Source organism: Physella acuta, unplaced genomic scaffold, assembly GCF_028476545.2.
Source record: "Physella acuta isolate Inbredline_101_S28 unplaced genomic scaffold, ASM2847654v3 ptg000863l, whole genome shotgun sequence".
NCBI classification, from domain to species: Eukaryota; Metazoa; Mollusca; class Gastropoda; family Physidae; genus Physella; species Physella acuta.
This window is the reverse complement of record NW_026732380.1, coordinates 62501-75013: the sequence shown is the minus strand read 5'-3', so window position 1 is coordinate 75013 and position 12513 is coordinate 62501. Positions and strand designations below refer to the sequence as shown.

The 12513-nt window shown below is 35.4% G+C and overlaps 2 protein-coding genes and 1 pseudogene across 2 annotated transcripts in view; 2 read left to right on the top strand and 1 right to left on the bottom strand.

The window, feature by feature from the left end:
* Positions 1-2079, bottom strand: LOC131952291 (nucleosome assembly protein 1-like 1; annotated as a pseudogene).
* A 111-nt stretch (positions 2080-2190) lies between these two features.
* On the top strand, positions 2191-5921 carry LOC131952290 (uncharacterized). The gene is made up of 2 exons (XM_059314898.1): positions 2191-2196; positions 3756-5921. The coding sequence occupies exons 1-2, from the start codon at positions 2191-2193 to the stop codon at positions 5919-5921; spliced, it is 2172 nt and encodes a 723-aa protein (XP_059170881.1).
* A 4484-nt stretch (positions 5922-10405) lies between these two features.
* The window catches only part of LOC131952289 (arylsulfatase B-like), a 13980-nt gene continuing 11872 nt past the window's right edge, over positions 10406-12513 (top strand). The window contains exons 1-2 of the mRNA XM_059314896.1: positions 10406-10651; positions 11963-12074. Coding sequence (XP_059170879.1) covers positions 10534-10651; positions 11963-12074 — 230 coding nt within the window. The 5' untranslated portion in view covers positions 10406-10533. The remainder of the gene's footprint in view (positions 10652-11962; positions 12075-12513) is intronic.

Genomic DNA, 12513 nt, shown 5'->3' with positions numbered 1-12513 from the left:
CTATTGCTGTTTGCATTCATTAGGTTTGGCTTGAGCCTCTAGGTTGAAATCTGCATCTGTTTCTTCGTCATATTCTTCATCTTCACCCTCCTCATTTTCATCATCCCCATAATCATCATTATCTATGGCCTCTCCAGAGAAAAAAAAAAGAACTGTCCAAGGCACTATCCTCTCTCTTATAATATGTCTCATCTGAAAATCAGCACCCAATAAGGCCTCTACTTCTTCATCCATCTCTGACTGAACCTTCAGGAACTGCAGGTGGGTTAAAGAAATTAAAGAAAGAATCTGCTTGAACTTGTTTTGTAACAGTTCTTGTTAAACCTCTTCCTTTATGTTTTTGTTTCTTTTTTTTTATCTGTTTCAGAGTGACGTTTTCCCCTTTGATTCGGTTAATATTCGACCCCGTTTCTGGACCCTCATAGGATAATGGGTATTGATGTCTGGTTCATAGCGCATTTCATAATGTTTAATTAGTACTGGGTCTGTTAAGTATTCATTGGGCTCAAAATGAAATTCTAATGTGAAACCTACAGGGTCTTTATCATGTATAATAAGTGTAATATCTTGTAAGTGTGTCAAAATTGGTTCATCATGTTCCTGTACCATTTAAGAAAGCATATCTACATTCTTGAATATTGTCAACCAAAAACTGGGAACACCTTTAACATCCCCCCTGATAATAAAATTATTTTTCCTTCCTTATCCTTTGCATCATCTTCTTCTTCCTCACTGGGCCAATCGCATTCCACATCAGTGGACTTTCTACAAGCAGTCAAGATTTCTTTTCTCTTTTCAAACAACTGTTGTTGCTTTAGTGCATGTTTCAATTTCAAGGCATTGACCTTTATAAAATTCAGCTTCAACATTAAGAACCTCATTCTGTAGTTTTTTTGTTAGAGCCGTGATACGTCGTTTGATTTCCTTGGGATATTTTCAATCAAGTGTAATAGAGCAGAGACGTAGCGAGGACGGGACGGGGGGTACGGACCGCACCGGGTGACAACATTTAGGGGGGGGGGGGTGATACCAAGGCAAAAAATGCAAAATATACAGAAGAAAAATGCCTTTTTGCCAGTAACATTAATGATAATCTATATATATAATTCTCTTCTGGGAGCCGTTAGAAAACAAGCTGCAAGCGCCTCCTTGCAGTCCCCTCTCTTTCTCTCTTTCACTATCACTACCACCCCCACCCCACCCCCACATTGTCTGGTGAGTTGTGGTCACGCTGTTTACATTTTACAATCATAGAGCTGGGTTTAGTGACGGCTATTAGGGGCAGATAATTTAGTTTGAAACGATTTTAAACTTAGAGGAGGTAACTAAGAGGAGGCTGCTTTCACGTTGGGGGGGGGGGGGGGGTTAGTGTTTTTAAGCAAATATTTTCAGTGGCAGCATTGGTACTGTCGAATTTACAAATTATAAATTACTGAAAAGTAGAAAAAATAAAACAACTAAATAGCGGCGTATGATACGCAGCGGGTCGGCTCGTTAAAGTTAAATAGTCTTTTACGTACAAATTGACAATTATTACAACAGAGTGGGGGTGACCCTATGACGAAGCAAACTATAGAAAAAACAATGCTACATCCAACTGTATTAATAACAGACTGTAGATAAACATAGTTACTCTTAATTCTGAAGTGATTAAAGCTTATACACATATATGTACGCGTATGTGGCATATATATAAATTATAGGCTTATGTAGGCCGACACACACACACACATACAAATATATATATATATATATATATATATATATATATATATATATATATATATATATATATATATATATATATATGTGTGTGTGTGTGTGTGTGTACATACACTTTATTTATTTGGGGGGGGGGGTGACAACGCGAAGTGCCGCACCGGGTGACACCCGACCTAGCTACGCCACTGTAATAGAGTATTATGAAATAAAAAAATAAAAGTCTTCTTACCTCTAAATATAACCAGACGAAGAACCAACAATAGAACCCAGCGTAGCTTGACGTGCTGACACCAAGGTTTTCCTTCAACAGATGTGCTATGGCCTGGCTATCACCTCCTTTCCCTGTTTCTTCGGCATGATCTTCCGCTTCTTCAACTGCATCACTTGATGAGTGATCTGGCACTGTTCGTTTATTTATTCCCTAGGCCCTTGTTATACCCTGAAATAACAGTCGTGCGCGCGAGGAATATGGATGTTGGGGAGATAAAGTTCAATTTTTTTTTTTTGTGCCTCAGACACGTAATTTATAGCGTCAGTTGTGTGTTCGCTTTAGTATTACAGTTTTCATCATCGGCTTGTGAGGACTGATACAGATTTACAATAGTAATATTTCTTTCTTACTTGTAGCCTGCTTTCATTCATTTAAGATGGTTTACTTATACATAGATCTAATTCAAAACGTCAAAATATAAAGAAAAAATAAAAATTAAAAACCAACCTGAAACTGAAAATGCAAATGTGTAATTAAATGATGATTCAAGGGATTTTTTTTTCTCGGCGTGGTGGGCTGAGGGGACGAGGGGGGGGGGGGGGGGGGGGGAAGGGGGAATTTGTTTTTTTTTTTTAAAGTAGAGCTGAAATGAATTTGGGATTACAGAGAATTAAAATGATACAAATTTTAAGCAATCGGAAAAGCAATGTTATTACAATGAGACACGTAAAAGCAAACACTCTTCCCTTTCAAACATCTATATCTATGCAGTCCTCAATTAGTTTTTTTTTTCCTTTTTATTTTTTATTAATTCAATTGTTTTAAACATTTAAATCAGTAATAATTATTTATTTGATAGATTTTACACAGCATCAAAGACATGAACATCAATTGCATATATTTTAATCAAATGGATAAAATAAAATGGCATAAGAACTAGCCTAAAATAAGGTGTGCAAACTAGGTTTCTCTTGACTGCTTAGTTTACTGTGCTTTGTCCTTAGCTGAGGAGTCAAAAGTTCACATTTTAGAGCCCCATGGACAGAAATAGAAACGACGTTCAAATATGTCCCTTAATTATTTGGGATCCAGAAATAACTTTACAGGTTGTCAGAACATTAAAATCGTACGCAAGTAAACTTAATTGTCTAAAAGTATATTCTATGAAAACTCATGTGTTGATACTTTCAAACATTCGCTGTTGAGTATTTAATAAGCTAAATTAATTATTTTAGAACATTATTATTTTAAACAATAAGTTATTGATATCATAAAATAACATTTAGCGCGTATTTATGTTGTTTTGATGCATGTGTTACTTGTGTTTCATTATTTTAGCTATTAATAAGTAAGTTATCTCCCTTGAATTTTTTTTTTTTTTTTTTTTGCATTGTAAGATTTTGATATGGGAGATATTTGTTCATAACACATTCCTTCACCTAAGATTGACCCCACATTTATAATGTTAAATTTATATTTTAAAATAGGGCTTCACCAATAAATTGATATTTAAAAAAAATGGAGAAGGATTGATAAATACATTAAATTATGTTATGTTCTATTAGTATTATCAAGGTGAAGACTAAATCCATCAGTAGACATTGTAGATTTGAATATTTAATATAACCGGACAACATTATTGTGACAAGTGGGTTTAAAATCGTCTTAGTTTCAAATTAATGATCTCAAAAATATAAGTGTTCTTTTAAGTTTGTATTAATATCTCCTAAACGATTAATATAAAATAACATCAATAACATTTAGACACTATTTAAAAAAAAGTTTACATAATAAAACAATAATTGTACAATTTTGAATAAAGTCAGCCTTAAAACAGGTAGATTTAGTTCTGGAACTCACCTTGGGAGGTCTAAAGAGAGCCCAACATGAAGAGAACTTTGACAAATATGACAGTGTTCCCAAGAATTGTGACGAATATGGCAGTGCTCCCAAGAATTGTGACAAATATGGCAGTGTTCACAAGAATTGTGACAAATATAGCAGTGTTCCCAAACATTGTGACAAATATAGCAGTGTTCCCAAGAATTGTGACAAATATGGCAGTGTTCCCAAACATTGTGACAAATATAGCAGTGTTCCCAAGAATTGTGACAAATATTACAGTGTTCCTAAGAATTGTGACAAATATGACAGTGTTCCCAAGAATTGTGACAAATACAGCAGTGTTCCCAAGAATTGTGACAAATATGGCAATGTTCCCAAGAATTGTGACAAATATGGCAGTGTTCAGAAGAATTGTGACAAATATGGCAGTGTTCCCAAGGATTGTGACAAATATAGCAGTGTTCCCAAGAATTGTGACAAATATAGTAGTGGTCCCAAGAATTGTGACAAATATAGCAGTGTTCCCAAGAATTGTGACAAATATAGCAGTGTTCCCAAGAATTGTGACAAATATAGCAGTGTTCCCAAGAATTGTGACAAATATAGCAGTGTTCCCAAGAATTGTGACAAATATGGCAGTGTTCCCAAACATTGTGACAAATATAGCAGTGTTCCCAAGAATTGTGACAAATATGGCAGTGTTCCCAAACATTGTGACAAATATAGCAGTGTTCCCAAGAATTGTGACAAATATGGCAGTGTTCCCAAGAATTGTGACAAATATTACAGTGTTCCTAAGAATTGTGACAAATATGACAGTGTTCCCAAGAATTGTGACAAATACAGCAGTGTTCCCAAGAATTGTGACAAATATGGCAATGTTCCCAAGAATTGTGACAAATATGGCAGTGTTCAGAAGAATTGTGACAAATATGGCAGTGTTCCCAAGGATTGTGACAAATATAGCAGTGTTCCCAAGAATTGTGACAAATATAGTAGTGGTCCCAAGAATTGTGACAAATATAGCAGTGTTCCCAAGAATTGTGACAAATATAGCAGTGTTCCCAAGAATTGTGACAAATATAGCAGTGTTCCCAAGAATTGTGACAAATATAGCAGTGTTCCCAAGAATTGTGACAAATATAGCAGTGTTCACAAGAACTTTGACAAATATAGCAGTGTTCCCAAGAATTGTGACAAATATAGTAGTGGTCCCAAGAATTGTGACAAATATGGCAGTGTTCCCAAGAATTGTTACACATATAGCAGTGTTCCCAAGAATTGTGACAAATATAGCAGTGTTCCCAAGAATTGTGACAAATATTACAGTGTTCCTAAGAATTGTGACAAATATGACAGTGTTCCCAAGAATTGTGACAAATACAGCAGTGTTCCCAAGAATTGTGACAAATATGGCAATGTTCCCAAGAATTGTGACAAATATGGCAGTGTTCAGAAGAATTGTGACAAATATGGCAGTGTTCCCAAGGATTGTGACAAATATAGCTGTGTTCCCAAGAATTGTGACAAATATAGTAGTGGTCCCAAGAATTGTGACAAATATAGCAGTGTTCCCAAGAATTGTGACAAATATGGCATTTTTCCCAAGAATTGTGACAAATATAGCAGTGTTCCCAAGAATTGTGACAAATATAGCAGTGTTCCCAAGAATTGTGACAAATATAGCAGTGTTCCCAAGAATTGTGACAAATATAGCAGTGTTCACAAGAACTTTGACAAATATAGCAGTGTTCCCAAGAATTGTTACACATATAGCAGTGTTCCCAAGAATTGTGACAAATATAGCAGTGTTCCCAAGAATTGTGACAAATATAGCAGTGTTCACAAGAACTTTGACAAATATAGCAGTGTTCCCAAGAATTGTGACAAATATTGCAGTGTTCCCAAGAATTGTGACAAATATAGCAGTGTTCCCAAGAATTGTGACAAATATGGCAGTGTTTCCAAGAATTGTGACAAATATAGCAGTGTTCCCAAGAATTGTGACAAATATGGCAGTGTTTCCAAGAATTGTGACAAATATAGCAGTGTTCCCAAGAATTGTGACAAATATGGCAGTGTTTCCAAGAATTGTGACAAATATAGCAGTGTTCCCAGAATTCAGCCTGAAAAATCATGCTAACTTGGTTTTTCAGGCTGAGCATATCATGTCCGTTATTGGCGGAGGACTGAATTAAAATACTTGCCACACTGATAAGAACATTAATACACTAAGTGAGTTTTATTTTTAACGTGATTGATTGTTTAGACAAACATAAAAGTCGATATGTATGAAGCGTAATACAAAGTACATAACTAAAAATGGTATAACAGTGGTTCTTCAAACTAATATTGCATTCTGTGATCATTCACACTGGAACGGTGTGCACCAGCGGTGGAGCGCTGGACTGCTAACCCGATAGTTTCGAGTTCGAATCCGGGTTCAAGTTAGTGGAGCGTCTCTGAGTCCACCCAACTCTGATGGGTACCTAACACACGTTAGGGAAAGTAAAGGCGGCTGGGCATAGTGCTGACCATATTATCCCTTTATATTCCGAGGTCACAGAAACAGGTGAACTCTACTTCATCTGCCCAATGGATGTGTCCTTAACCAGCTGCCCGTTTGAATTTAAACGTTCATGGTGAAAATGACGCGTAAGTGGACCAATTTATGTCACCCTGGCGTGGTGTAATAGATTAGTCTCTGCTTTCCAGACCGGATTCAGGTGATTCTCACTGCCAGGTAAACTCTTGGACGTCCTACGGTCTCGCTGGATCCAAATGTGACTTTAGGTCAAGTACAAACAAATCAGCCTCTAATTATTTAATAAGATGTCCCTCAAATTTAGGGAGCCAAAAATGTGAGATTTGGGATTGTAATTTGCAATATTTATAGATAAAAATGGTTTTACTTGTATAAGTTAGATTTAAAATAATGTTAATGTTTTTATGTTTTAATCTTTTAATCTTTTTCAGTAGTTTAAATGTAAACATTATTGTTTTGAAACGCTTTGATAACTGCTATAAGAGTTTAATTAAATAATTTGTATAATTACATTTACGCCGTTGTATTATATTTTTTTATACTCGTATTTGTTCTTTTTTGTTATTTTTTCAATTCAACTGAAAGTTACTTCCCTTGAATAGAAAGCCATTGGTAATTAATTTCATGTCGATATCAGATTCATCCGCTACAAACAATCCTCTTTCTTTTAATGTTAAACCTACGCTTGAGGATCCTTTAACAAATATCTTTAGTGTCATGTTTTTAAAAAAGTAAAATTTTAAATTTTACATCTGGACAAGAAGGTAAATTAAAAAACAATAATTCTTGTTTTATTATGTTTATAGGGCTACGCAGTACACGTAATTTCATCTTCTCATATGTCAAAGTCACATAAATTGGCAAGTTGCTGTTGCTACATGACACAATTGATATTTTCTGCTAAAGACAGGAGTCACTGGGTCGGTGTCGTCGGTGCTGAAAATAAGAGTGTCACCCTACCGCAACCCCTACACATTTTTTTTTCATTTACGGTTTGGTGTCACCCCTCTCCCCTACTATATTATTATTATAAGGAGAGAAAACATTGTTTTACCTGTAAATTTGACAACTTTTTGTGCTGGTACCACCCCTTTAGTTAGCGAAGCCGGTGCGGACCTAACCCCCCCCCCCCCCAGTATGACACCAACATGAAACTGCGTTAAAACGAGGTAAGTATGACACCAACATGTTGCAGCAACTATACGAGGTAAGTATGACACCAAAATGTTGCAGCAATTATACGAGGTAAGTATGACACTAAATGTTATAGCGCGAACACGAGGTAAATAGAACAAGAATTTCGTACAACACGTATACGAGAAAAGTATGAAACCAACATGTTACATCACAGATACGAGGTAAGTATGACTTCAATATGTTACATCACGGCCACGAAGTAAGTATGTCACCGAATGGTGCAGCGCGTTTGCGAGGTAAGTGTGACACGGGGGAAAGCGTGAAAAGTATACAAGGCAAGTATGACACCAAGATGTTGCGGCAAAATATACAAGGCAGGTATGACACCGACACGAAACTGCGTTTATATGGGTAGGTATGACATCGACATGTTATAGCAAAAATACGAGGTAAATATGACACCGGAATGGTGTGGATGTATACACGGTAAGTATGACACCAATATGTTGCGGCTAAATATACGAGGCAAGTATGACACTAAATGGTAAATCACGTATACGAGGTAAGTAGAACACCAATGTGGTACAGCAGTTATCAGTTGAAGAAGATCAGCGTTTGTCATTGTTATCTCCCATATAACACACCCAGCTGGTCCTTGAATACACACATATAAACAACACGGATGTGTCTAGGTCACCGGAAACTGAACTAGACGATTTGATATGGTGTAGGTTGGGCCGGAAACTAAGTTACGTAATTAACTTAATTAATGCTGTACTTATAAACAATGAAAAAAACCGCCTTACGTATCTATTTTAATCCTAGCATGTAAAATTTAGTTACACTTACTATAATAATTTCTGCAACCGCCAAAATCCTTTCTGTGTTTCATCAGATTTACTCATAACCTAGCCAAGTCCTTCAGAAGTTTTCAACGCCTGCCAAAGTCCTTCATATTTTCTAACAATTTCCTTATTTCCTACCAAAGTTCTTCCTATGAATAATAGTCTTTAAGTCCTATCATACACAATTTTTGCGTTCTTGTAAAATTCATGTCTGAGCAATTTTTTTTTCTATTTTTCTAGACATTAGTGGTCGGCGTGGTCGATTCGGTAAAGCTCATGGTTGCTAATCCGAAAAGTCTCGAGTTCGAACCATCGGGCAGATGAGGCTCGTTAGCTGGGGACAGCCACTCTTCTAGGAGAGACAACTCCAAAATCAAACAACTGCTGCCTTGTAGTTTGTTCTTGGTTGGGCAAAGGCTATGGAAGCAAATCCAAAAAGAAAAGCAGGCTAAAATCGGAGTCAATGGCCTCAATGCCGCATAACCAGTTGTCACGTAATCCTCAATTGTGATGGAAGCATGGTCGAGGCGGCAAAGCTCATGGTTGATAAATTCGAAAAAAGTCTCCAGTTCAAACCCTCTGACAGATGAGGCTCGATCCCTCCCAACACTAAAAATTAAGAACGAAGAAGACGATGATCTTACTTAAAGATTAAATAACAGAACCATTTTAAGAGCTTGAATTAGAATCTAAACTATTAGTTTTAACTACTGCTATAATGATATTTTCAGCTAATATCTTAACTAAAGTAAAGTTCCCTTTCCAAACCTGACGGGCAAGTGAAGTAGAGTTCATCTATTTCTGTGACCTCGGCATATGAAGGCATGGTGTGGTCAGTACTACGCCCAGCCGCCTTTGCTTTTCCTAAAGTAAGTTAGGTACCCATCAGAGCTGTGTTGACTCAAGGACGGTCAAGTAATTTGAAACCGGATTCGAACTCGAGATTTACGGGTTAGCAATCAAGCTCTCTACCGCTAGGCCACCCTGTCCCAATGTCTTAACTACAGCCGTAATTATAACTAGTTTATTAACTAAGTATAGCTTCAACTAATGCCTTAAACTACAGCCATAAGTATAGCTTCAACTAATGCCTTAACTGCAGCCATAAGTATAGATAAACCTAATGCCTTAAACTACAGCCATAATTATAGCTCCAGCTTTAACTAACGCCTTAGCTATAGATAATATACCAGCCATCCCACTTATCCCACTAATTGACACACAGGTATACTTTGTTCATCTTGTTATCAGGTGACCTACTATCACTTTCACTGCATCAAGTGGGGAGATAGGGTGAACTGACCGAATTGTTTTCATCTAAGTGACCCACGGTATCCAGGCCAGGTTTGGTGGCCAGGGTTTAAAATGTGCGAGGTCAAAGTGGCAACTGCAGCCTCTAGAGTTTTCCGGTTGTCATTTTTAGTGTTTTTTTTTTTTACTAAATATTTCAAGAGCTCTAGTGATGTGATTTCAGATTTAAAGTGCTACATATTTAACGTGTTTTCCTGATGTGATTTCAGTTTTAAAGTGCTACATATTTAATGTGTTTTCCTGATGTGATTTAAATCTTAAAGCGCTACATATTTCATATCAGGAGATATTTCGTACACCGCGGTGTGATGTTGTTTGTTAGTATTTATTGATAATGTATTGATAGTTTGTTTGAATTCTGCATCGGGATTTAAAATCGACAAAATGTTTTTTTTTACAGTGAGATTGTAGGGAGGTGTTTAAATTTCTAATTTTATGGTAGACACTAGTTTTAATTTTTAATTTCAGTGAGTTGAAATATTGCTTAATTATTTGATTTCAGTGAGGTTTAAAATTTATTGTTAAAATTCATAATGGAAAATAATTTATTGTGCCAACATATTCTCCTGTCATATTCATTATTTAAGTCTAGAAATTTATAATTTTATTTTAGAATAAATAATTCCTTTGTAAATTAAGGAAAGGGAGATAAGCCTAACATTGTGGCATTTTGTTGAGGTTAATGTCCCTTGAATTGGATATATCATGTACATTTTAAATTTGTTCGTTTTATCTTTAGTTCTTTTAGTTCATCTGTTATCAGCTTAATGATGTACACAATCTGATTAACTTAATTATGATAATTAGAATAAATGGATCTGCTTATACGAACGTAAACAAAAGAAAAATTTGCGATCAGCAATTTTCTTAGCGTACTTAGTATATATATAAATTAGCGTTGAACGCTAGAAACCAATATGGTGTATAGAAAAACGTGGATGCTGTTCCTCTCTGTTGTTGTGTGGTTGCAGAAGTGTGTGACGTTGAAAACCCACACACCACCTCATATTGTGTTCATTGTGGCCGATGACTTAGGTAAGTGTGACTCAAGTTTTTGTGAAATAAACTTCAATCATTCAATCATTCATTCATTCATTCATTCATTCATTCATTCATTCATTCATTCGTTCATTCGTTCATTCGTTCATTCGTTCATCCGTTCATCCGTTCATCCGTTCATCCGTTCATCCGTTCATCCGTTCATCCGTTCATCCGTTCATCCGTTCATCCGTTCATTCGTTCATTCGTTCATTCGTTCATTCGTTCATTCTTTCATTCGTTCATTCGTTCATTCGTTCATTCGTTCATTCATTCATTCATTCATTCATTCATTCATTCATTCATTCATTCATTCATTCATTCATTCATTCATTCATTCATTCATTCATTCATTCATTCATTCATTCATTCATTCATTCATTCATTCATTCATTCATTCATTCATTCATTCATTCATTCATTCATTAGTTCATTCATTAGTTCATTCGTTCATTCATTAGTTCATTCGTTCATTCATTCATTCATTCATAATCCTCTTATAATCACGGATTTGTATAATATATAATATTATATATAATTCCCTTATAATCACAGTTTTATGTTTGGCATGAAAGTAGTAAAAGTCCCCTTTTAAACTTGACGATTTATAGAGCAAGTGAAGTAGAGTTCACTTGTTTCTGTGACCTTGGCATTTGAAGGGAAATGTGGTCAGCACAATACCCAGCCAGGGACGGTCTACTGTCTTGTACTTATACTTCTTATAATCACAGTTTTGTGTTTGATATAATCTTCTTATAATCACAGTTTTGTGTTTGATATAATCTTTTCATAATCACAGTTTTATGTTAGATATAATCCTCTTATAATCACGATTTTGTATTTGATATAATCTTTTCATAATCACAGTTTTATGTTAGATATAATCCTCTTATAATCACGATTTTGTATTTGATATAATCTTTTCATAATCACAGTTTTATGTTAGATATAATCCTCTTATAATCACGATTTTGTATTTGATATAATCTTCTTATAATCACAGTTTTATGTTTGATAAAATCCTCTTATAATCACTGTTTTGTGTTTGATATAATCCTCTTATAATCACGATTTTGTATTTGATATAATCTTTTCATAATCACAGTTTTATGTTAGATATAATCCTCTTATAATCGCGATTTTGTATTTGATATAATCTTCTTATAATCACAGTTTTATGTTTGATATAATCTTCTTATAATCACAGTTTTGTATTTGATATAATCCTCTTATAATCACGGTTTTGTGTTTGATATAATCCTCTTATAATCAGTCTTGTACTAATACTCACCACGTGACACTCTGCAGGTTGGAATGACGTCAGCTGGCATAACTCTGACCTCTTGACCCCTAACCTCGAGCGGCTGGCCAGAAATGGAATCATCCTGGACTCGTCTTACGCACTTCCGTCATGTACCCCGTAGGTGGTCTGTCACATTGTGACATGTGACTTTATGAATGGGGTGTCATTTTTGTGACGTGACTTTATGAATGGGGTGTCATTTTTGTGATATGACTTTATGAATGGGGTGTCACATTTGTGATATGTGACTTAATGAATGGTGTGTCACATTTGTGAAATGTGACTTAATGAATGGTGTGTCACCTTTGTGATACGTGACCTTAGGAATGGGTTGTCACATTTGTGATATGACTTTATGAATGGGGTGTCATATTTGTGACATTTCGGTTTGTGACTGTGTAAATGGGGAATCACTATTGTGACATTTGACTTTATTAGTGTGTAAATGTGTTGACGTTTTGACATTCTAACTTCCTGGTTTTGTAACTGTTTGTTGAATAATTTGCTATACTTAGCTTTGTGTAAGTAAATAGAAACAATATATATATATATATAT